Below are 25566 nucleotides of genomic sequence, written 5' to 3' on the forward strand. Positions count from 1 at the left end.
GTCATCGTTCTTGTTGCATTACTCCGTTTTTCCATAAACTTAATACACTAGATGCATGCTGGATAGCGGTCGATGTGTGGAGTAATAGTAGTAGATGCAGGCAGGAGCCGGTCTACTAATCTTGGACGTGATGACTATATAATGATCATTGCATGGATATCGTCATGATTATTTAAAGTTCTATCAATTACCCAACAACAATTGTTTTTCCACCGTTTGTTATTTTTCTCGAGAGAAGCCACTAGTGAAACCTACGGCCCACATGTCTCCTCTTTATTATATTTGACTTTGCGATCTATTTTTATTTTGCTTTTATTTTCAGATCTATTAAACCAAAAATACAAAAATACTTTGTTGCACTTTATTTCATTTGTGATCTATTTACCCAATCTATTACAACTTTATCCCGCCCCCTTCCAATTTTTGGCACCGTTACCCAAAAGGGATTGACAACCCCTTTAACACGCCGGGTTGCGATTATTTGTTATTTGTGTGCAGAAGCTGTTTATGTTATGTTGCGTGGTTCTTCTACTGGTTCGATAACCTTGGTCTCCTCACTGAAGGGAAATACCTACCATTGATGTGCTGCATCATCCCTTTCTGTTTGAGGAAATAGCAACGGAGTTCAAGCAAACATCAACTGTCTACTACAACAATGTTTGTCTGACTCCGACCGCGCGGGGGGGGGGGGGGGGGGATGATGGCGGCACGCCTTCGGCTCGCTCCAGTGCTTATAGTCATCACTAGGTGGTCTATGGATCTGGATGCAAATTTTACTTCTCGTGTTTTTTGTACTATCTTGACAGTTGATGAATAGATTGAAAGTTTTCTCGCAAAAACAGCAACAACACATTTCAAATAAGCTGCTGTTTCATAAGTTCTTCAAAACCATTTAAGTAACACAGACTCGAATTCAAGCGAAACAAGTGGATGTGTGCTTCAAATCAAATTCATATTCATACGAGATCTTGTTGGAGCGCTGTGCACAGTACAGATTTACAGAAAAGCCCCAAACGGGCCAAACCCTCTTCACCCTCCCACACGCACCACCATGCGGCCTACGCCGCCTCCCCCCATCGCCGTGATTCCATGACCGCCGCCGCGCCGTCTCCTCCTCTGAAGCTAACCTCCGCCACCGCCTTCTCCGATGCCTCCCCATCTCCTTCTACACAGCCTCCTCCAGCTCAGGGTCCCACCTCGCCACCCCCTCCTCCGCCTCCTCCACTCCTACAACCCCATTGACCGACCGCCGCCGCTGGACCAGCCCCTGCACGATGCTGAGCTTTGGATCGCCAAGGCGCTCGCGACTGCTGCCTTACTCCTGCCACACTACCTCCCGGCATTCCGCCGCCTCGCGCCCTCCCAGGTCGCCGCCGCCGCCGCGCTCCGCCACGCGCCGTGCGCCTCCTCGACGCTCCACCTCTTCTCTGCGCTGCATTCCCCCCACTCCCAGCTCGCCATCCCCCCGTCCGCTCATTCCTACCGCTACGTCATCTCGTTGATGTGCCAGTCCGGCCGCCACACTGATGCCCTCCAACTGTTCGACCAAATGACGGACCAGTCTGGTTACTTTCCCAATGCTCGTTTTCTCTCGTTCCTGTCCGGTTCCTGCGCCACCGCAGGCCTTCTTGATGCCGCTGCAGCATTGCTCTCAAAGGCATCCCAATTTGGTTGTTCCATTGAAGCGTATGCATATAACAAGCTCCTGGGTTTGTTCATTGGCCGTGGCCGGGTGCAGGACGCTGTGGCGTTGTTTGAGGGGTGGATCCAGGGGAGAGTATATTCTCCCGACGTGTGGAGCTTCAATGTCGTCATCAAGGGGGTTTGCAAGGTGGGGGATGTTCAAAAGGCGCTCGAGTTGGTCGAAAGAATGGATGAGTTTTGTTGCTTGCCAGATACTGTCACACATAATATTCTTGTGAATGGGCTATGCAGGGCAAAGGAGGTGAGTAAGGGTCGTGAGGTGTTGAGGAGGCTTCAGAGAGATGGTGTTTGCAAGCCCAATGTAGTGACATACACCTCAGTAATCTCAGGTTACTGTAAGGCTGGCAGGATGGAGGATGCAATGGCAGTATACGGTGACATGGTTGCGTGTGGGACATCACCCAATGTTGTCACATACAATGTGCTAATCAATGGATATGGCAAGGCTGGGAATATGGGGTCTGCGGTGGCAGTGTATCAGCAAATGATACTTCGTCGCTGCCTTCCTGATGTTGTGACATTTAGCTCATTGATTGATGGATATTGTCGGTGCGGACAGCTTGATGATGCGATGAAGATTTGGACTGAGATGTCTCAGTATCATATTCAACCAAATGCACACACGTTCTGTATCATAATACACACATTTTGTAAGCAGAACAGATCAGGGGAAGCACTTCATTTTTTGAAAAAAATGAACATGAGAACAGACATTGCACCACAAGCGTTTATATATAACCCTGTGATTGATGTACTGTGCAAGGGTGGAAAGGTGGACGAAGCAAACATGATTCTAATGGAGATGGAAGAGAAAGGATGTCATCCCGACAAGTATACATATACTATTTTGATAATTGGGCACTGCATGAAGGGTAGGATAGCAGAAGCCATCACATTTTTCCATAAAATGGTAGAGACTGGGTGTACCCCTGACAGTATAGTAGTCAATTCTTTTATTAGCTGCCTTTTAAAGTCTGGGATGCCTGGTGAGGTGGATCATATAATGCGTATTGCAGCAGGGGGTGCTTCATCGAGTTGGAAAGATCCTTCTCCTGTAACCCAAAGCGTAGACATTTCAGTAGCTGTATAGCTGAATGATACAATGGAGAATGTAAGAAACAGCATCTTGACTGTTTTCGGTGCGAATTACGGGGCATCTGGCGCTTGTCCAAATAAGAAGAACAAGCTCTGGTGAGTCTTTGTTTTGAATCAAAGGCCTCTTGCATCAACTATACTAACTACTACATTTTGCACATTTGAACTATTTCCATACAAACTCGTATAACTTAATAATTATCATGTTAAGTCTCCAAAATGTGTTTGATTTAATAGGTTGAGTGGCCTGTTTAATGTTTACTTCACATTTTAGTTCAGCATAGATATATAGCAGCGTTAATCAGTGGTGGTGATTGTGATTAATAGTCTGTTCGAGTCCGTAGAAACGGTGAGCAATATTTTACTGCACACACGCTAATCTTATTCTATAGACATTAGAGACCTGACTTGCGAAATTCATGATTTTTATATACATGTCTGTCATGTGAACTGTACTGCACTTGTATTCGATTGAAACATGATTGAATATGAAGGCATTATACTGACTTTTTATTTTTATACTAGTGGTTTTGCAGAACACTCCGTCGAAAAGAACTCAAATGTAACCATTGACATCTTGGTTACACCAAGGGTATGGAACTATTGAGAGACTAATCCAAAATTTCGTGCTAGAAAGAAAAGGACAAGCAGCTTGGTGCTCCGTGTATGCGTTGAAGTGATTCGATGAATTCCATAAAGGGAAGCAAATGGTGGAGCTGTAATTTCAAGGGGCCTGCTGATCAGCTGCAGTAGTGCTACATCACTTGCTCAATGGACCCTTGACACACTCCTCAACACCTCATGTATGATTTGTCGACTCCCTGGTAGATGATAAGATCATCCAGTCACTTGAACCTACCTGTCAAGAACCTGCTTCGTTTTGGAGGAGCTGTTACCTAAATGAGGGGGAATCAGCAGTTGAAGAACACGATGGAAGTAATTTACCCTCTAGCAGAGGTACTTAACTTGTATTGTGCCTTGTTCATTGTTCACTCCAGTACAGAAAATATTTTAGGAAAGGGTAGTTGATCATTTCAACTGTCATGCACATTGTGCGCTTTTTTCCTACAACCATGCCTACAGAATAACAAGTCTGAGCATACAGTTTTGACAGTTACACCTTCTTTCTTTTTTGAGCAAGTTACCCCTTCTGCTGTGATGCTTGTTATGTTGTTTCTTAAACATATTTGTTACTTAGTACTAGCAACTTTCTAGTTTTTGCAACATAAGGTATGGCATGTTGAGGCGCGTACCAGCCTGGCTTAGAAGTCTCATAAACTGAGTACCAGAAAAGCTAACGCGGGTTTAACTATTTTAATGAAAACATTGTGTTTATCTGCTAAAACTTTGCAAAACACCTTGTTTCGTAGGACGTCAGTGTTAAGATCATGATATCCTGCTAATTAAGCATAATATGCTCCATTGAGCCAAGTTCAATGGGTAGATACTTCGTTATTCGGTGACCTGTTATTTCAATACATAGAGTAGTCAATATAGATTCATAAAGCTGTCTCAGGAATGTTATGTGCGCCTGTGTCTTTGTGTGCTCCTTTTGCTTTGTTGTGTGTACCACTGTTTGTCAAAGAAATAATTGAGCAGCACACACGTTAAGCTCATATAATAAACTCTTGGCACTACTACATCATCAATTAATCACTCGCTAACTTCTGAAAACTGGCTAAATCTAATATACAGTGTAGCTGAGCTGATAGCCTGATACAGTGGGATGTTGTCACTTTCCAGTGGACATACATTCGTTTGACCTCTACTTCAAAATTAAAGTAGGTGCTGTAAGTGAGCAAATTCACCCATTCATTTTATTAACATCTGGTGGATTCTCCATGAATGTTGTCAAGAACTGCCATCACCCCAATGATAAAAGCCTGGTCACATCCTGACTGCACTGTCACGTGGTAGAAGTCATTACTTTCTATCAGCTCTTTCTTCCCCATCTACAGTTTGAAGAATATATTTGTTAGATCTCTATCTTTTTTGTAATGCACATATGCTTGTCGCATGCACTGAAATTCTTATACATTTTACCAGACACACTTGCACAGACATGTAGAACAACAATCAAACAAAATCACTGGAAATAGTCAAACAACATTCCTTTACTAAGTAACCAACATTTCACTTTAGATAGCATATATATTTGTTCTTCCCTGATGTCATGGAATAATTCTTGTTAATTATAATCCATGACAGAATGATATGCATGTACTCAGTAATTTTGTGATAACACAGTAGAACTCTACAAATGGGTTCAGTCCTTGGATGGATCAACCGTTGGTGTGTCGCACCCACACACGCATGTGTCTTATGTGGTAATCCGTGTGTCTGGCGGTCCATGAGGTAGAGGATGAACTGTGAATTTACCTAAGCAACCTTGGCTCTAGATCAAGCTTGTGTTTCAGTAGGATGTGCATCTAGTAACTTTGTGATCTAAAGAAGAAGATACACATCTAGTAACTTTGTGATAACACAAATATATCTTACAAAATAAATATAACTTGCTGAAAAAGCACATGTAGAAACTTTTTCTTGCAGGGGATTATGAAGGTATGTGTGGCATGCCTGCACTACTATTTTGCTGGTACAATCAATCATTGTGCAGTATCTATCTGCAAAAGATATGTATGTTCTTCTGGCATGCATGGAAATTCTTATAAACTTTACTAGACACACTTGCATAGACATTTATAATAACAGTTGAACCGGTATGGCTCAAGCCCATCTCAAGCTTTGTCACTTAGGGCCCTGACCTAGAAGGGGGCATCCAGTCCTCCAGTTTCTGTGCAAGCCGCCACACACACACATAACTCGCGCGGGCAACCAGACAAGAGAGCTCGAGCTGTCTGAAGGTACTGCTCTCCCTCTCGATCTCAACAATAACAATCAAGCAAAACCACTGGAAATAAACACCATCCCTTTACCAACATGGCAACATCTCACTTTAGGATAGCCTTTGCTTATCCTTTCCCGTGTTGTCATGGAGTAATTCTGTTAATTATGACTCATGGGGAATCTGTAGTTCACAACTAACTTGGCCATATGAAGCAAATATATGCACATGCTTTGTAATTTAGTGACATGACACAAAGGAACTCTACAAAAGAAATACAATTCACTACAATTACATATGTAGAATGTATTGCTTGCAGAAGAATTATCAAGGTATGGATGGCATACCTGCGCCACTATTTTTCCAGTGCAATCAATTATTGTGCAGTTCCTATCTGCAAAAGATCCACAGATCTCGAAATCCCAATTATTGCAGTGCCTCTTTGGTTCAATGTGAATTCTAACCGGTGCACCTTTTGCTATGCATGATTTGGGATCAGTTAGGCTAAAGACCAACTTGTTTTTCCCTTGGTAATCCATTGAGTACCCATTCCATTTGTTCCGCGTGCTTAGAGCCTGTACAATTCCTCCCTGTAATGGAGCACACAGAGAGTTTCATTCTGGTGATATTCAAAGAAATATAGGGTATACGGACATGAGCGAGAGATCATTTGTGTTTATCTTGGCTGTCAACAGTTAAGTTTTCACTATTCACCCCCCCCCCCCCCCCCACACACACAAAAAAAAAGAGCTAGACTGGGCACGGTAGAATAACATAAATAAGTACATAGGAATCAGAATAAATTCATGGAGCAAATAGTTCCAGTCCTAATCGATTAGCTTTTAATTCAGGTGAAGCACTTCAAACAACTGGTAATAGAGAAAATAAGCCTATCTACGAGTTACTATTCAGCAACTTATGATGTATTACCTTTCTAGAAATGAATAGTATCTGTTCTCCATCACTGTCTTTCACCATGAGCTCTCCCTTAGATCCAAGTATACCACAACCATCCACAATGAAAACAACATTATGACTAAAGTCAGTAACAACAAAACCACCGCCATTCACTACCATGGGTCTTCTCCTGATCATCAGCGCCGCTGGAGTGCTTGAGCAATACATCTTACTGACTACAGGCATGCTGTTGTCCATTTCGCTTGATACTGCACAGAGACCAAAGAGAGGTGGCCCTATTACTGTGCCCAAACTCCTGTTTCAGTGTCTACCTGGCTTCTAGCATCTTGTGTGGCCAGCAGGTGAGTACTTATACTGGGGGGCAGAGCACGGTTGTTTTAGAGAAGATGGTAAGCCAAGCTAAGAAGCAAGGAGAAGGATGCAGTAGGTGTGGTGGTTCAAGGGTTTCTTTACAATGGAATCACTGCAGACTCTCTCCACATAAAGCGATTCCTGAAAGCCTGGTCTGGTTGAATAGACTTTCTCCAACTTTCCTGAAGCATCATCATTGGTGTCAGTTCTCAGAAGTTTCTTGCTCAAGCAATGTCCATATTTATGCGGTTTTCTTTGTGGGCGCTTCTCATGCATATACACTCTAATGCAGATTATCGAGTACACCACTTTTTGTTCCTTTTAGCTCGAACTATTATATATGTTGCCTGAACTTTGTAGAAATCTAAGGGGCCAGTGTACCATTTTTCAATGGTCTTTCCTGTGAGTGTGAATTGAGTAGGGACTATGTCTGCAAGGACCATGCAAGCGTATGGCCAAGTTAATACTCCCTCCGTAACTTAATATTAGACTTTTTTGACACTGTCATAGTGTTAAAAAACATCTTATATTAAGTTACAGAGGTAGTATTTGACTAGAAAGCATGATATTAGTTTACGCTTCTGGACGAAATTTGTCTTGTGTTATCCATGTACATGGAAAAGTACTTGGCCTCTGGGTACATGCACCTGTATTCTACTAGAGTAGCAATCATAATCCCAAGCGATCAATAATTATGCTTTTATTTTTCTGTCCTGAGCTTTATCCATGGCTATTGTTAATCTGATTGCATCATTGTATGAGTAATATATTTTGTTCAGCAATTAACAATCTGTCAGGAATTTTTGCAATCTCTGGATTGGTGAAAGCATTGCGTATACATTTATACAATGAGAAGAAGCTAACATGTGGATTAGGATGCAAGCTGACACGTGTTGGGCGGCGAGTAGGAAGAAAAGTTTGGATGAAGGTCATGAATATAGGCAACCAGGTCTTTCTGGTAAGGTAATGCACAATTGGCAGAAGTATGGTTGATCAAGATATAACCTATACAAGGAAAACTGCCAAATGAAGCATGAGAGGGATGGCATAGCGAACAGTATATGGGAAGCTTCACATCTTGTTACTGCCAAATTGTTAATGCCCATCTTTCTGCTTATATTATTGTAAACTTTATGAGGGTTCGTCTCTTTCTAGCATCGGTCCCTTGAGCACGACTGGTAGATGTGCAGTGAAATCATTTTCTTATTTCTGTCGCACTTACAGTTTTATATCTTTGCATTGCATGTTCTCATTGTGTGCTCTGTATGCTGAGATTTTTGTTTTATTTATTTGGCCGCTGTTTGCATTAGGCCCTTTTATTGTTGTTGACGTGTTTTCCTTGGACTGAAGGTCCCTTTCATGCAATCAGTCATGCTGTGACTGGAGCTGTTGAATCTCAGGATCCTTGACTTCTGAGGTGTGAATCTCAAGAAAAGGTACACTATATATCCTGTTCTTGATGCATATCTAACTTGAGATGAAAAGGAATCGCCATAATGTATTGCTGGTTCATCGGTAATTTCTGGTGGCCTATTGAAGTTTTGTGCAACGGAGGAATATATTTGGTCTTCCTTTCTATATCAGTTCTTCAATGGCCAACCATTCTTAATAACAGGAACCATTAGTTGTCGGATCTTGTCCTCTGTACCTGAATCATTGGTGAAGCATAAGGCGAGGCCGTTCTGTGCTTTTGTTGGAACTTGAACATGTACAAATATTTGGTATGAAGTGCCTAACCTATAAGGTTCTCTTGCCTAACCCGGACCACTTGCCAGGAAAGGTGAACAGGGGGACGGCAGCACGTTGTCAACAATTTCTGGCAAGTGAAGGCGTGAAGCTGTAGGCAAGAGTTCCCAAGAGGAATGGTTGATGAACTCTACTCACCGAGCCTTTGGGGCTAAGCAACCATCTGCTAAAGGAAACTTGAAGAGTCTTTTCGTCCTTCACCCGCCTGCTAACTCTCTGAGAGTGTGAGCCTGGATTGGTGATGAATGGAGTTTATGCGAACGGGCTCAGCTTAACGTGGAAACTAGACGAGAACTCTAGAAGCAGTTCATGATTTTTAATCTTTAATTACAATCGTTGAACAAGATGCTAAGCCAAAGGAGTTAGGTTCAGGAGAGACTCACATTCAGCTATTACACAGGATTCTCTTTCCTCTCTTCTTTTCTCAAAGTCTAAACAATACTCCCTTCGTCCCATAATATAAGATGCTTTTCAAGCTATTGGTCCCATAATATAAGAACGTTTTGCAAGCTAACATAGCTTGAAAAACGTTATTGTATTATCGGATGGAGTATATGATAAAATGGATTGCATTTACACGTGATGGTTAGTGCTTTTCGAAAGCGGGCTCTCAGAGAGGCATGCATAAAATCTCCCTCTTTGCGTTCTTTTTTCGGTGATCCAGCGAAATCACTACTTAAGGGTTATCGTGGGTCATTCCGTGTTGCTTCCATGCGTTGTGCAGATTCTCTGCCTTGGCATGGCAAAGACAACCTCTACCTTCCCCTCATGGATGTCACTGATTTCTCTCCCATTTCTGCTATACTTTTAGACAAAAAAATGCCACGGCTGCTGAACAACCCACCTGCCAACCTGCCTGATTCCTTGGCCCAACGAAGGCTCAGTTGGAGAGAAACACAAACCAGCTCGCCAGAGAGAGGAGAAATGCATTGACTCAGGTTTAGAAACAAATTCCGTTCAGTTCAGGAACAAATACAGAAAAGATTCAGTTCACCACACGCACATATATAGGCATGATTCAGTTTTGGCACTGCAGTACAGTACAAGCATAATTGAACAAGCATTTCACTTGAGTATTTGAGTAATTTGTATATCCAAAATAATACTTCCTCCGTTCTTTTTTATAAGACGTTTCAGACAGTTGATATTCAACTGTTTTAGGCACTGTCTAAAATGTCTACAACATCTTATTAAAGTGAACATAGGGAGTATCTAACAAGAGCCATCAATTAGCGCATTTATTTTAGTAAGTGCCCAACACATTCACCCCAAAAGAACAAAATAGGTTGTCATGCAGCAGCAGCTACTAAAATAAGGCCCGAAAGAAGTTCATGAAGATTCATATAATCAATTTCACTAGTACCCTGCAAAGATAATTGAAAATTTGAAGCTTGGTGGTACCGAAACTAGTTTGAAGAAGTTGAAACAGGGCAATATTGAAAGTACCGTCAACAATTCTGTGAAGCTAGTGAAGGCCTTACACTCCTTGTAGGCATTATCCTTCGCTACTTGAGTTTCTTCACCACTATAATTCTCTTGTACTCCCTCCGTTCTTAAATATTTGTCTTTTTAGAGATTTCAACAAGTGACAACATACAGAGCAAAATGAGTGAATCTGCACTCTAAAATATGTCTATATAGTTCATTTGAAATCCTTAAAAAGACAAATATTTAGAAACGAAGGAAGTAGTTACATAAAGCAACCAACCTCGTTATTTAGCATGTAGAATGAATAAGAAAGCTATATTACAAAGGTTTTCAGCAACATATGCTAGACTTGCACTTCTTATGAGCAACATCGGTTGGTACTTGAGTTTCTACACCACCACCATTCTCTTCCTGCTGCATTTCAATTAATCTTGTCATTTAACATGTAGTAATAAAGGCATCTCCAGCTGTCCGGCCCCCAAGGGCTTGAAATAGCGCCGCTTGGGGGCTAACCGGCGATATTTTTGCCGTGGAGGCCCTCGGGTTCCCAACCGCCGCCCCAAGTTGGCCCCCAGACGACGTTTTTCAAATGGAAATTAGGCCCAAATTCGAAGAAAATTACTCGATTTTGGACAAAATTTAGGCGGTTTCATTCATATTTGTACAAATTTAAAGACATACATAAAAACTTACAAAAAAAACTAAGCCGCCGCCGCCCCGAGCCTAGTTCATGCCAAGGAGCTTGTAGAAGGAGCTATAGTCACCGTCGTCGCCGCCGTCGCCGTCGCCGTCGTCCTGCAGGTCGTCGTCCTTGCTGCAGCCCTGCCCCGGATCGCGCTGTGGACGGGGTTGGTCGGTGCAGGCGCCTCCTCCTCGTCGCTGTCGAGGAAGATGACGCCACCCACTTCGCGGCCCCTGTGTCGCTCGGCGATCTCCTCCAGAGCGCGGCGCTAGCGCTCCATTTCCTCCCGCATGTAGTCGTCGCACGCCCATTTCAGGCCGGTTTCGAGGTCGACAACCATCTCCACGTGCTCTTGCTTGACGACCATGGGCGTCACCGGCTCCCTCTTCGTCCTGACCAGGCGAAGATGGCCGTGGGGAGGTGAAGGTTGGCGGAGGCCCTTGTTTATGACGAGGTTGCCGCCGCGGCTGCGCCGGCGCTCCGACATCTCCTGGGGCTCGCGTTTGACGGCGGCGAGCAGCGTCGTGCCGGAGGAGCGGGAGCCGGAGGACGACCCCTCCATGCGCCTCGGCAGCCATGAGCTGCCGCTCCGACACGAGAACAACGGCGCCGGGTACTCCAGCGGCGGCTTGTTGCCTCCCTTGATGTGCTCGAGGACGGTGTGGAGCGTGCGCCCGGGGACGCCCCACCACTAACGGTGGCTGTCGGAGTTGTGGCGCCCCCTTGGCGCCAGAGCGTCATTGGTGGAGGCAAGCTGGTCAGCGTGGCGGCGCTGGAAATATGTTGTCGTTGTCGGGGGAGTACCTCGGCTGCTGCCGCGCTTCCTCCGGCAAGGACGCCCGAATCCGTGCAATCTCGCCGCGGCGGGGGCACGAGGAGGCTGATACGTCCATTCCGCATCATGTTTTCCTACTGTTATTTATGATGTTTTAATGCATAATAATGCTTTTCGGAGTAATTCTAATGCCTTTTCTCTCATAATATGAAAGGTACACACAAAGAGGGAGAATTCCGGCAGCTGGAAGTCTGGACCTGGAAAAGCTAAGTCAGGCCACCTATTCCGCACAACTCCAAATAAGCTGAAACTTTATGGAGAATTTTTATGGAATAAATGAGGAATATTGGAGCAAATAAGTACCATAGGGGGCCACCCTGGTGAGCACAGGACACCAGGGCGCGCCTGCCCCCCCCAGGCACACCCTAGTGGGTTGTGCTCATCCAGGCCCACCTCCGGTGCCCATCTTCTGGTATATAAGTCATTTTGACCTAGAAAAAAATAAGGGGAGGACTTTCGGGACGGAGCGCCACCTTCTCGAGGCGGAACTTGGGCAGGAGCACTTTTGCCCTCCGGCGGAGCAATTCCGCCGGGGGAACTTCCCTTCCGGTGGGGGAAATCATCGTCGTCATCATCACCAACAACTCTCCCATCTTGGGGAGGGCAATCTCCATCAACATCTTCAACAACACCATCTCATCTCAAATCCTAGTTCATCTCTTGTGTTTGAAAGTGCAACTATCCCTAGGTGGTTTTGGTAATTCATAACAACATATAGCTCATTGAGCTAATGCTATTCCAAGAGTATTATTTCAGGAAAGCTCAATGAATGGCATGGCATGGATGATGAAAGTGGATCCCTCAAAATACTAAGGACAAAGGATTGACTCAAGCTCAAAAGCTCAAGACTCTTCATTTTACATTTCAGTGATCCAAGATCACATTGAGTCTATAGGAAAAGCCAATACTATCAAGAAGGGATGAGGTGTTGCTTAATGAGCCTCTTGCTTCAAGTGCTTAGTGATATGCTCCAAAAACCCTCAAATACTTTCTCACATCCACATATGACCTAAACCCAAAGTCAAACTCGGCCATACCGATTCTTTCTATCCGGCGCCACCGAGTTCAAATGTCATAGCCACTGCCACAAACCCTAGGCAAATCGGTCTCACCGATAGGGATCTCGGTTTCACCGAGATGGGATTGCAATCTCTCTGTTTCCCTTCGTAACGTTTCGGTCTAACCAAAGTGAGCGATCGGTCCCACCAAGATTGCAATGTAAACTCCCTGTTTCCCTTTTGTAACATTTCGGTCTCACCGAAATGAGCGAATCGATCCCATCGAGTTTACCTGATCAACTCTCTGGTTAGCTTATTACCAAAATCGGTCTGACCGAGTTTGTGTGATCGGTCTCACCGAGATTATGTTATGCCCTAACCCCAACCATATCGGTCCTACCGAGTTGCATGTCGGTCCCACCGAAAATCCTAACAGTCACTAGATTTTCTGAATCGGTCCGACCGAGTTTACCAATTCGGTCCCACCGAGTTTGTCAAGTTGTGTGTAACGGTTAGATTTTGTGTGGAGGCTATATATACCCCTCCACCTCCTCTTCATTCATGGAGAGAGCCATCAGACTGAACCTACACTTCCAACTTACCATTTCTGAGAGAGAACCACCTACTCATGTGTTGAGGCCAAGATATTCCATTCCTACCATATGAATCTTGATCTCTAGCCTTCCCCAAGTTGCTTTCCACTCAAATCTTCTTTCCACCAGATCCAAATCCTATGAGAGAGAGTTGAGTGTTGGGGAGACTATCATTTGAAGCACAAGAGCAAGGAGTTCATCATCAACGCACCATTTGTTACTTCTTGGAGAGTGGTGTCTCCTAGATTGGCTAGGTGTCACTTGGGAGCCTCCGACAAGATTGTGGAGTTGAACCAAGGAGTTTGTAAGAGCAAGGAGATCACCTACTTCGTGAAGATCTACTGCTAGTGAGGCAAGTCCTTCGTGGGCGACGACCATGGTGGGATAGAGAAGGTTGCTTCTTCGTGGACCCTTCGTGGGTGGAGCCCTCCGTGGACTCGCGCAACCATTACCCTTCGTGGGTTGAAGTCTCCATCAACGTGGATGTACGATAGCACCACCTATCGGAACCACGATAAAAACATTCGTGTCTCCAATTGCGTTTGAATCCTCCAAACCCTTCCCTTTACATTCTTGCAAGTTGCATGCTTTAATTTCCGCTGCTCATATACTCTTTGCATGCTTGCTTGAATTGTGTGAAGATTACTTGACTTGTCCAAAGATAGCTAAAATCTGCCAAAGTCTAAAATTGGGAAAATGTTAAGTTTTAATTGGTCAAGTAGTCTAATCACCCCCCTCTAGACATACTTCAAGGTCCCACAGTGTTCAATCTTTGTATCGGAACTATAGATTGGTGCTTGTGGGTGACTAGTAGTGTTGATTATATCTTGTAGTTGATTACTATATGGTCTATTTGGTGGAAGATTATATGTTTAGATACCATATGCTATTTAATACCCCTCTGATCTTGAGCAAGATTATCATTTGTGAGTAGTTACTTTTATTCTTGAGGTCACGGGGAAAATCATGTTGCAAGTAATCATGTGAACTTGATATGTGTTTGATATTTTGATAGTATGTATGTTGTGATTCCCTTAGTGGTGTCATGTGAACGTCGACTACATGACACTTCACCATATTTGGGCCTAAGGGAATGCATTGTGGAGTAGTAATTAGATGATGGGTTGCGAGAGTGACAGAAGCTTAAACCCTAGTTTATGCACTATGCCGTAAGGGATCGATTGGGTCCAATTATGGTTAGAATTTATTCTTAATACTTTTCTTGTAGTTGTGGATGCTTGCGAGGGGGTTAATCATAAGTAGGAGGTTTGTTCAAGTAAGAACAACACCTAAGCACCGGTCCACCCACATATCAAATTATCAAAGTAGAGAACACAAATTGAACCAACATGATGAAAGTGACTAGATGAAATTCCCGTGTACCCTCAGGAACGCTTTGCTTACTATAAGAGACCATTCTGGCCTGTCCCTTTGCCTCAAAAGGATTGGGCTATCTTGCTGCACTTTTGCTACTATTATCGTTACTTGCTCGTTACAAATTATCTTGCTATCAAAGTACTCTGTTACTTACAATTTCAGCACTTGCAGACATTACCTTGCTGAAAACCACTTGTCATTTCCTTCTGCTCCTCGTTGGGTCCGACACTCTTACTTATCGAAAAGAGCTACAATTGATCCCATATACTTGTGGGTCATCAGAGGCCTCCGACACTGAGCCTCCAAGCACCCGGCACACGCATGTCGGGCAGCACCGGGTAGTTGGCCTCGTGGAGAGCGCGGGCCTCCCACTCGTGCAGATGGCGGCGGCCGAAGCCATTGACTGCCGCTCCGTCGCTGGGGAACCTCTCCGCCATGAAACGGCTTGACGGTGAAGGATAGAGAGGGCGAGAGCAGTGACGGTGAAGGAAAGAAGGTGGTTGGCAGCGAGAGAGAGATGGCTGTGGTGTGGCGAGTGTGCAGCAGCAGCGACGAAGGCGACTTTTATATCGGCGAGGGGGCAGCAGCAATGCGGACGCGTGGTGGGAAATGGCGGGACGTGCGGCGGCTCGCCTTCACTACGCCGCCCATGATCAATGGAAGGCTGACCGGCACAACCTTGGCATTGATTCACATGGGAGCTGAGGCGATGAGATGAGGACGATGATGCCTAGTCGCTGACTCGACGGGCCCACAGGGTGGGAATCTGGAGCGGCAAGTTTTGGCACCATTTTCTTTCCCCCGGTGCCCCCGGTCGGCCCCCAGTGCGCTGGGTTCTGCATGGGCCCACTGGCGCCAATTTCGTCCCTAACCGACGAAATTTGAGCTCCTGGGCACGACTGGGCCATTTTTTGGAGCCAGCGATAAAAATGGGCCCCCCCGGGGGGGGGGTGGAGATGCTCTAATGGAGAAAAAGACTATATTGCAACGATTTTTAGCAACATACGCTAGATTGTTCTAGTATTTTCTTTTTGAACTTGTGCACATTCTCGAGCCAACTTCTATGTCGCTTTGAACACTTTTTCTGAACCTCCTTTTTCTTTAAGCGCGCAACACTAAGCAAACCTTCATCTTGTGGAACTACATGTTGGAATTTATATGAATACTCCAAAATACTTGTAGATGTACATATTTTTTTTCTTGAAGTTTCTTTTGAAAGCAATCAAGTGTGTTGTAGACCAACAAACATCATTTTGGATAGCTTGTAGCTTGATATGCCAAATTCAGGAATTTGTGAGACCGAGACTTATAGCAAAGCATACCATCCAATTTTTGGATTTTAAAACTTGAATAGTTTCATACCTTGCTTCCCGTGTCCATCTCTTTAGAATGTAATGGTTTGGCAACAACTTGATATTCATCAAGTCAAGAACTTTTAACACATGGCCACACAATATTCCAGTCCTTATAAACTGCCCATAACTACATGAAGATGTTTGTTCCAACGGATCACTAACGACAATGCGCTCTAGTTCAAAACTTAAATCACCATCAAACCTCACAACTGCAACATAATATATGTTATTTCCACCCAATGCTCTAGTACAAGCAGCCATGGGTCTTTCATATTTAGTTTTGAATGCTTCAAATATCGTGGGTGTGTAAAGTTTGTTTGTTTGCAATAGCATAGGTGTGTTCATGCTTATTCTCGGTAACTTTTCCTAGCTTCAAATTCTGCATCTAGTTCCTTGTTTCTTTTTTCCTTGCACCGCTAAAAGGATCGATATGGTTGACTAGAGGGGGGGGGGTGAATAGGCAACTACCAATTTTTAGCTTTTGTTAACAAATTAGGTTTAGCAACAAATAGGTTGTCTAGATATGCAACTAGGTGAATAACCTATATGACGCTAGCAACAACTACTACACAAGCAAGCAAGAGATACAACACAAATAAAGCTAGCACAAAGTAAAGGTAAGAGGTAACCACAAGTGGAGCCGATGAAGACGTGGATGTGTTACTGAAATTCCTTCCCTTTGAGGGGAAGTACGTATCCGTTGGAGCAGTGTAGAGGCTCAGTGCTCCCTAAGAAGCCACTAGGGCCACCGTATTCTCCTCACGCCCTCGCACAATGCAAGAGTCATGATTCCACTACTGGTGCCCTTGAAGGCGGCGGTCGAACCTTTACGAAAAAGGTTGGGGCAATCTCCACAACCGAATTGGAGGATTCCAACACCACCACAAAGCTTCACCACAATGGATTGTGGCTCCTAGGTGATCGCAGCCATCTAGGGTGCTCAAACACCCAAGAGTAACAAGATCCACAAGGGATTAGTGGGGGGAATCAAATTTCTCTTGGTAGAAGTGTAGATCGGAGCCTTCTCAACCAATCTTAGAAATTAAACAAGTTTGATTGGCTAGGGAGAAAGATCGGGCGAGAATGAGCTTTTGAGAAACAATGGAGCTTGGGGAGGAAGAGGTGAGTCCACTTGGGGAAGAAGACTCACTTATATAGTGGGGTTAGAATCCAACCGTTATGCACTGCCAGCTCGTGCACAAGCGGTAGTACCTCTCGAGCGAGCGGTACTTCCACTGGAACGGAAGTTCCAGAGTTGTACATTCAACTAAGCAAGTCAGAGAGGCGGTAGTGCCATCGGAGCGGTAGTACCACTCTCACCAGCAGTACTATCATGCACTGTTGAGGGAACAACTGGAACTGCAGTAGTAGAGAAGGACAATGCGGTAGTGCCGCACGGAGCGGTACTACCGCTAGTTACTGCTGCTCTACTTCCACTTGAAGGATAGAGCATTCCAGAAGACAAAAATAAGCGGTACTCCCAGTGATATAAGAATGACGGTAGTTCCACTAGGGCGGTACTACCGCTCCGTAGGAGTGGTACTTCTGCTGAACTGGTAGTAGCTCGGTAAGTCTGCAGTAGTGGGGGCTAGTCAGAGCTGCAGTACCGCGGGAGCAGTACTACCGCTCATTTACAGAGCACTGTAATTAGGCGGAAGTGGCAGTAGCACTAAAGAGCAGTAGTACTACAGGGGCGGTACTACCGTTGTGCAGGGCGGTACTACTGCTTGTATGCCCTAAGAAGGTCCATGCATAAGGAAGGACAAGCTCTAGTGCCGTGAAGGAAGGAGGGTGCAAAAAGACTATGTACTTGTTGATTCCACCCAAACCTTTCCGAAGCAGACCCCCTCTTAATAGTACGGAGATCCTATGACTCAAATCCATCGAAAATGAAATGCAAGAAAACAACCGTCTTTGCAATATCTCCGAGGGGAAAGAATCGTCTTGTGCCATATGATAGAATCTCTGAAATGCTCAATGCACACGATTAGTCCGCAAAAGCATTGTCATCAATCACCAAAACCACTAAGGGAGAAATATGCCCTAACAATTTCCCCTTTTTGGTGGATTGATGACAATACATGATTTGCACAAAAATAGAACAAGATAATATGCAAACCGAAAATCTACAAAATATAGATGGGCTCCCCCTAGATGTGTGCATTATTTAAGTATGCCTTTGGAATGCAAAGCACACACACTAGGATCAACACTCCCCCTATATTTTATAGACAACACAATACTTGCAACAACATAATATGAAATATGAGTATGGATGCAAGTCATAGTATATGAGCATAAAGATAAGGGCACAAGATAGATAATATCTCACAAACTAACAAGGTACTCCCTCCGTCCGGGAAAAGTTGTCACCAACGCAGTTCAGTTGTAATTTTGCAAAAAAGACCTTATCACTTTAAATCTCATACTAATCTTCTTCCTCCCCTGACGCCCATGGGCACCGCGCACCCCAGCCTCCGTCTCCCCCCATCGCCCGTGGGCACCGCATGCCCCAGCCGCCGTAGAGATCAACCTGCAACGAAGTCCCACTTGTGCCTCCGCCTACCTACCCCACGTCTGCAAACTTGCGCCTCCGTTGCTTACCTGTGCGCATAGAGGCGAGCTTCGCTGCCGCCCACCTGCTCTTCTGCAGTGACACCTCGGCGGGCGGCGGCTCCACGGCTCACGAGCGGCTCCTCCTCATCGTCCTGCTCGCATCCCCGGCCCACCAAGGCCAGCCACTCCGGTGCGGGAGTTGGGAAAGACCCCGGCCGCCGCCGCTCCACCGCCGTCCATCGAGGTGACCATCGCATCCACTATCGGGCCCAACGCTGCCCACCTGCTACAGAGGCGACCACCTCCGCCCACCTACTCCTCCTCACCGATTTCTTCTTCTTCTTCTTCGTCCAGGCGACCCAGCTCCTCGTCACCACCTCTGCTGCTACTGAAAGGTAGCCATTGCCCTGAAATTAATGTCAACTTGATGTTAATTTTTTTGTGTAGATCAAATTTATGTGAAATTGAGGTGAATTAGAGCAACAACGGATCATCCAGTCTATAATTTGATGACACACACACACACACACAATATTCATGTTCTGTAGAGGCACAAACTGTACAGTGGAGTAAACTATAGATGCACAAAATTTCAGTTATTGTACATTGAAGTTTAAGTGAACAATTTTGCATCGACTGCTGTCAACTTGAAGCTTCTTGCATCTTAATTCATGTTCTGCTTGAAACATTCTGTAGTACACTGAATTTTGTACTACTTGAACTTTTGAAATGAATATAGTACATGATGTAATTGATTGCTATTGTATCTTGATTCAATAAACTGTAGTAAACTGAATTGTGCTCCGAATAGTGCATAATTATGCAATAAACTGTAGTAAACTACAATAGTTCATTCCCTCTCAGAGTCAAACTGAATTTTATACATGAACTTTGAAATGAATACTGTACTCTTAAAACTTTGGATAGTTGAAAAAGCTCACATCATCTAATGTTTTGACCAAAACTCTGTCAACATTTAGTTTTGACCAAGAAACAGGGGAGCAAGTGGGAATTTGTACAATAATGGCAAGATGCAAAATGGTGCTAGTAAATTCAGTTCTGCAAAAAACAAGACTGAAACAGGGCAGTGTTGAGCATGTCCTAGCACTAGCAGCAATTTCAGGCCAAATTTGTAAGAAGAAGAAGAGCTCCTAGCATAGAAGAAGACAAGTTGCTTGTAAGCAAGCCCTGCACTTGGATGATGATTTGCTTGGTGTCGGTGTACTAAGGTTTGGGCCCCTTTGGTACCCCTTACTTTTGCACGGGCAGTTGCAGCCGCACCCGTGGCAAGGCCTGCCGGGAACAGCTGGGAACAAATACGAGGCGACCAAGACGGCATCCGAGCTGGTAATCAGAGAACAGAAGGCACGTTGAGCCCCCGGCAAGGTCCTTGCCGGGATGGCTCGCGAAGCCCTGGCAAGATCCTTGCCAGGACGGTTTTCGAAGCACCGGCAAGACCATCACCCTTGAGGCTGAGAGCTTTGACACCATCGACAATGTCAAGACCAAGATCCAGGGGCTTCTGCGTGGTGGCATGAAGATCTTTGTGAAGACCAGGAGGCAAAGTCCCCAGCAAGGCTCTTGTCGGGGATGTTTGCAAGACCCCGGAAAGATTCTTGCTGGGGACGTTTGCGAGGCCACGGCAAGGCTCGCACACGGCAAGGTTCCGCCACCCTGCCACCGCTCTAACACGACAACTGGCCAACCAGCCTGGCAAGCACCTGCGTGGTGGCATGCAGTTCTTCGTGAAAGATCCTGCCACCGCTCCAGTGCAACGGCTAGCTAGTCAGCTTGGCATTGCATGCCTCGTCATCCTGGGTGCGTGTCAAGACGGGGTGAGGCGGCGACGAATGGGACAGGCTATATTTCCATTTTCGATAAAGTTAGGGGCACGTAACCAGCGCATTTAATGCGTTTGTCCTAAGACGTCAGTGATAAGTATGTACACTGTAGCTACTTTACACCTCCTGTATGCCTGTACACCACTGTGGTCGCCCCTTGGTATAAAAGGAGGCCCAAGGAGATACAGGAAGGGACTTTTTGGACTTTCTGGCCCAGTTTGCATGCGTAGCAGCTAGCCAAAGCTCAGGAACACTCAATATACACTAAAAGCAGGACTAGGGTTTTACGCTTCTCAGCGGCCCAAACTTGGGTAAAAATCCTTCGTGTTGATCGTTAGATCTCCTCTTTGTGCACACTTTCCCTTGCCATACCGTAGAAGGGATCCACATGATCCCGTAGGTGTCGTTTCCCCGACATCTTTGGCGCGCCAGGTAGGGAAGGAAGGTTGTGCAAACCTGATCTAGCAGTTAGCGCATCAGTTTCGTGATCACCATGTCTTCCAAGAAGAAGACGATCACGGCGGTCGGTTCATCTGCGTCCGATCTGCCCGTGCCAACACGGACGGGTGATGGGGTAGCTGCTGGTGGAGGTGAAGATCTCAAGCATCCATGACATTCTGGCGATCGGAGCCAGGCGAGCGGTATTGTCCGCGGGTGCAACGATGAGCTGCATGCCGCTGGATCCAAGGACGGAGCCGTGCTGCCAATGGGCGGTGCGGTGACCTCCAAGACACCCCAGCCGATGCATGCGCTGTGGTCTTCCCAGGTCGTGTGCGACGAGCAGCACTGCGACATTGGCGACCCCAAGCGTCCCCATGGAAAGTGCCCTCAGCATCATTTGCGAGATGCGCATGGCCAACATGCACGCCAAGATGCTGGTGGAAACGGTGCACGGCTGCGGAACTGTGATGGGGCTCCTTCTAATGCAGTTAGAAGTCCGAGCACCTCCCGTTCTTCACGCCTGTCGCTGCCGCCTACACCAGCCGAAGTGTTGGCGCGAGCGAAACTACTCCTGGATTTTCCTCCCGCCGCGGAGAAGCAAGAGGAATGGAGAGCTGCTATCCAGAGCCTTATTGGTTTCGCCAATGAAGATGGGCACCAGGAAGCAGGTCCCTCGCGGTGTCGGTCCACCGAGCCTGGGCGTGCCAACGGCGGAAGGATCAGAGGTGTTGCAACCACGGTGCACTCCCCTCCGCCACAACGACAGCAGTAGCCAGCTCGGCGGGTCGACGCCTGCGATGATGGATCCATGACATCATCCGATCCACGAGCTCACCGTAACCAACGTCAAGTTCTTCGGGAATGGGTCAAAGAAGACGCTCGAACTACCATTGAGTGATAGCGAGAAGCGCGCCCTCAATCAGATAGGTGCGCAGGGCCTACTGTAGACAAGCCCGCGCCAGGGGATTCTGGTGACCGGCCTTACAAGGTGGGTTGTTCAGCTTTTATCCGTGAGCTGCAGCGATTCCAGTGGCCCACTTCCCGCACGTTCAAGCCAGAGGCCCCGGAGAAGTACGACGGCAAGAGTCATTCGTCTGAGTTCCTGAGCATCTACACCATTGTGATGCAAGCTACCAGGGGTCGAGACAGCAAGGTGCTCGCCAACTACTTCCCGTTGGTGCTCAAGCCCAAGGTCAGGTCGTGGTTGATGCACCTGCCAGTAGATTCTATCTCCTCTTGGTCGGATATGTGCCATGAGTTTGTTGGCGCCTTTACCGGAGGCCATCAAGCTCCTGGACAGGCAAGTGATTTACATCTCATCTCCTAGAAAGATGGCGAATCCTTGCGCAAATACATACAGAGATTCAGCCGTGTGTAGTACAACATCCCAGATGTTCATCCTGCCGTTGTCATCAGCGTGTTTCATCAGAATGTGTGCAACCGCAAGATGCGTGAAGAGCTGGCGATGAACACAGTTAGGGATGTTGCCAAGCTTTATGTTTTGGCTGATAGATGTGCTCGGCTGAAGAAGGAAGGAAGTACCCCGACAAAGATGCCGGCGTGGGAACTAACTCTGGAGATGAAGACGTTGTCGCCCCGGCAAAGAAGGGCCAACGACGCAATAGGAAGTGCAAGGGCAAAACCGTGCTTGCCGTCGAGGAATCCAGCAACTCTGGCACCGCCAAGAAGGCCAAGGTTGACAACCCTGGCAAGGAGGTTGCCAGGTGCACCACCTGCCAGGCCTTGGCGGCTGCCGACAAGCCAGAGGGCTCTGACAAGCAATATTTCAAGATCCATCGCACCAAGGGCCATGACCTCCAGAATTGCCGGCAAGTTGAGCAGCTTGTGGAAAGGCAGAAAGCTGAGTACGAAAGGCGAGACAAGGAGAAGGGCAAGGATGGTGCTTAGGGGTCTGGCAAGAAGCGTGGTGGCCAAGGAGGCTGCAGCGGCAAGGAGAAGCAACAATAAAGGCCTGCTCGAGGCCGCGACAAGAAAGAGGGAGATGATGGCCATGAAGAGGACGACGAGTCCAGCGAGTATGAGTTTCAAAAAGCAAAAGAGGCCAAGTGCATTGATGGTGGCGCCTCGTTACATTCTTCTCACCACCAACTTAAACAGAGTCGTCGATCGATGCCCAGAAGCCACTGAAATGGTCCAACACGCCTATCATTTTTGAGGCCGAGGATCACCCTGATCGTAAAACCACGGTCGGGTGTTTTCCATTGTTGGTTTTGCCAACAATTCGTAACCTCAAGGTGAAAAAAATGTTAGTTGACAGTGGGGCCGATTTGAACTTGATCTCGCCCAAAGTGATCAAGAGGTTACAAAATCTTGATGGAGATCTTGAAGAAACATGCATGTTTCAAGGGATTAATCTAGGAAGAAGCCAGCCGAAGGATAAGATCACACTACCATTTACATTTGGTGGTGAGCTGAACTACAAGACGGAGAAGATCGTTTTTGATGTCGCCAAGATCCCGTTGCCGTGTAACGGGATCCTTGGCCGTCCGACACTGGCCAAGTTTATGTCGGCTTCATATTACGCCTACAACATGTTGAAGATGCCCGACCCGATGAGCATCATCACTGTCAGCTCCGACAAGAAAGATGCGCTTATCTGTGCCGACCAACTCTACCAGGAGGCAATGGTAGCACCTGCCATCAAGGCACTTGCTCCTGCCACTGGAGCTCCCAGGGGGAAGAAGACCGGCAAGACCTCTTGCACCCACTACGGCAAGCGCGCCTCCTCAGAGTGCTACGCTCCCATCAAGGAAGTGCCAGAGAGCTCCACTGGCAAGTGCAATAAATCCAAGGCAGTCCCACTAGAGACTAAGAAGGTGCCCGTCAAGGAGGAAGGCACGAGCGGAGCTTTCACTATAAGCTCCACCCTCGGTAGTAAATAGGAAAGTGCGCTCATTGCCTTCCTGCAGGCGAATGTCGATGTGTTTGCATGGCAAGCATCTGACATCCTCGACGTTCCCAGGGAGGCGATTGAGCACCATCTTGTTGTCTGTTCTCATGCGTGGACCGTCAAGCAGAAGGTCAGGAAGCAAGCTTTGTAGCGACAAGATTTTATCACCAAAGAGATTAGGAAGTTGGAAGCGACAGGCTTGATCAGAGGAGTGCTCCACCCAACGTGGTTGGCCAATACGGTTGTGGTGCGCAAGGAGAATGGGAAATGGAGGTTGTGCATTGATTATATAGACATCAATAAAGCATGTCCAAAGGATCATTTCCCCTTGCCATGCATCGACCAGATCATGGACTCCACTGCCGGGTGTGAATTGCTGTCGTTTGTTGACGCTTACTCAGGGTACCATCAAATCTTCATGACGAAGGAAGATGAAGAGAAGACCGCGTTTATCACCCCATGTGGTACATATTGTTTTATATGAATGCCTTTCGGTTGAAGAGCACTGGTTCAATGTTTTGCCAGAGCAGTCCATATCGGTTTTGAGCCCCAGCTACATAGAAATATGGAAGCTTATATGGATGGCATAGTGGTCAAAACCAAGGACAAGGGAACACTCATACAAGATTTAGAAGAAACATTTTCAAACTTGCGCAAGATCAATCTTAAGCTCAATCCTGAGAAGTGTGTGTTCGGTGTCCCGTCTGGCAAGCTTCTCGGGTTCTTTGTGTCTTAGCGTGGGATCGAGGTGAACCCTGACAAGATCAAGGCAATTGAGAAGATTGAAGCACCAAGACGGGTCAAAGATGTGCATCAACTTGCTGGCTGCATTGCTGCTCTGAGCAGGTTCATCTCCAAATCTGCTGAGCATGCCCCCCCTTTTTAAGATCTTGAAAAAGGCAGGTCCAATGAAATGGACTCTGGAAGCGGAGGCAACGCTGCAAGATCTGAAGAGGTACATCTCCTCTATGCCAACGCTAGTCGCACCTAAACCGCAAGACCCGTTGCTGCTATATCTAGAAGCAACGAATCAAGTGGTCAGTGCTGCACTAGTGGCACAAAAGTTGATGAAGAAGCATGGCAAGACCGTCAGGTGACGAGCCTGAGCTCTCCCCGGCAGGGTCTGGCACCGGCAAGGCAAGACCCCCGGCAGAGTCTGGTGCAGACAAGGCAAGAGCCCCGACATAATCTGGTGCCGGCAAGGCGGGATCTGTGCAAGCAAATGAAGTGACACAGAAGAATAAGATGGTGCAACACCCAGTTTATTTTGCCAGCTCCCTCTTGTAGGGGGCTAGATCAAGATACTCTGGTGTGCAAAAATTGCTCTTAGGCTTCCTTATGGCCTCTAGGAAGCTGCGCCACTACTTCCAGGCACATGAGATCACCGTCATCACTCGCTTCCCATTGCAACGGATCCTACACAACCCAGATGCAACTGGAAGGATTATGGAGTGGGCGTTGGAGCTGTCAAGCTCTAGTCACAGGTTTGAAAGCACTTCAACAATTCAGAGCAGAGCCTTGGTGGAGTTCATTGCAGAATGGACCTCAACGCCTGACGAGGAGATTCAGGAGACCACTCTCCCCAGCAAGGAAACGAGTCGTGACTAGGTTATGTATTTTGATGGGGCTTTCTCACTTCAAGGCGCCGGTGCTGGTGTGCTGCTTGTCACACCCACCGGAGAGCACCTCAAATACGTGGTCCAGATGCACTTTCCACGGGACAGATCAACAAACAACACTGCAGAGTATGAAGGACTACTTGTCAATCTCAAGATCGCGTCAGACCTTGGAATTAGGAAGCTCATTGTCAGAGGTGATTCACAGCTTGTCGCCAAGCAAGTCAACTAAGATTACCAGAGCCTGTTGATGGAAGTTTACGTAGATGAAGTG

General features: G+C 46.4%; 2 protein-coding genes across 6 annotated transcripts; one reads left to right on the top strand and one right to left on the bottom strand.

Moving 5' to 3' along the window:
• The first annotated feature begins 994 nt into the window (after window positions 1-994).
• LOC123045585 (pentatricopeptide repeat-containing protein At2g06000) lies at window positions 995-9138 on the top strand. 5 transcript variants are annotated; one of them, XM_044468697.1, is made up of 4 exons: window positions 995-2895; window positions 3325-3756; window positions 8264-8349; window positions 8689-9138. In XM_044468697.1, the coding sequence occupies exon 1, from the start codon at window positions 1148-1150 to the stop codon at window positions 2792-2794; it is 1647 nt and encodes a 548-aa protein (XP_044324632.1). In that variant the 5' UTR covers window positions 995-1147; the 3' UTR covers window positions 2795-2895; window positions 3325-3756; window positions 8264-8349; window positions 8689-9138. The 5 variants fall into 5 exon arrangements, with proteins under 5 accessions (XP_044324632.1, XP_044324631.1, XP_044324633.1 ...); XM_044468696.1 differs by having other exon boundaries at window positions 8264-9138; XM_044468698.1 differs by lacking the exons at window positions 8264-8349; window positions 8689-9138 and adding an exon at window positions 7693-8248.
• LOC123045586 (protein LURP-one-related 6) lies at window positions 4391-7057 on the bottom strand. The gene is made up of 3 exons (XM_044468700.1): window positions 6575-7057; window positions 5992-6234; window positions 4391-4751 (listed from the first exon to the last, which is right to left on the bottom strand). Exons 1-3 carry the CDS (start codon window positions 6797-6799, stop codon window positions 4620-4622), a joined length of 600 nt encoding a protein of 199 aa, XP_044324635.1. The 5' UTR covers window positions 6800-7057; the 3' UTR covers window positions 4391-4619.
• Window positions 9139-25566: the final 16428 nt, after the last annotated feature.

The sequence above is a fragment of the Triticum aestivum genome, chromosome 2B, assembly GCF_018294505.1.
Source record: "Triticum aestivum cultivar Chinese Spring chromosome 2B, IWGSC CS RefSeq v2.1, whole genome shotgun sequence".
NCBI lineage: Eukaryota > Viridiplantae > Streptophyta > Magnoliopsida > Poales > Poaceae > Triticum > Triticum aestivum.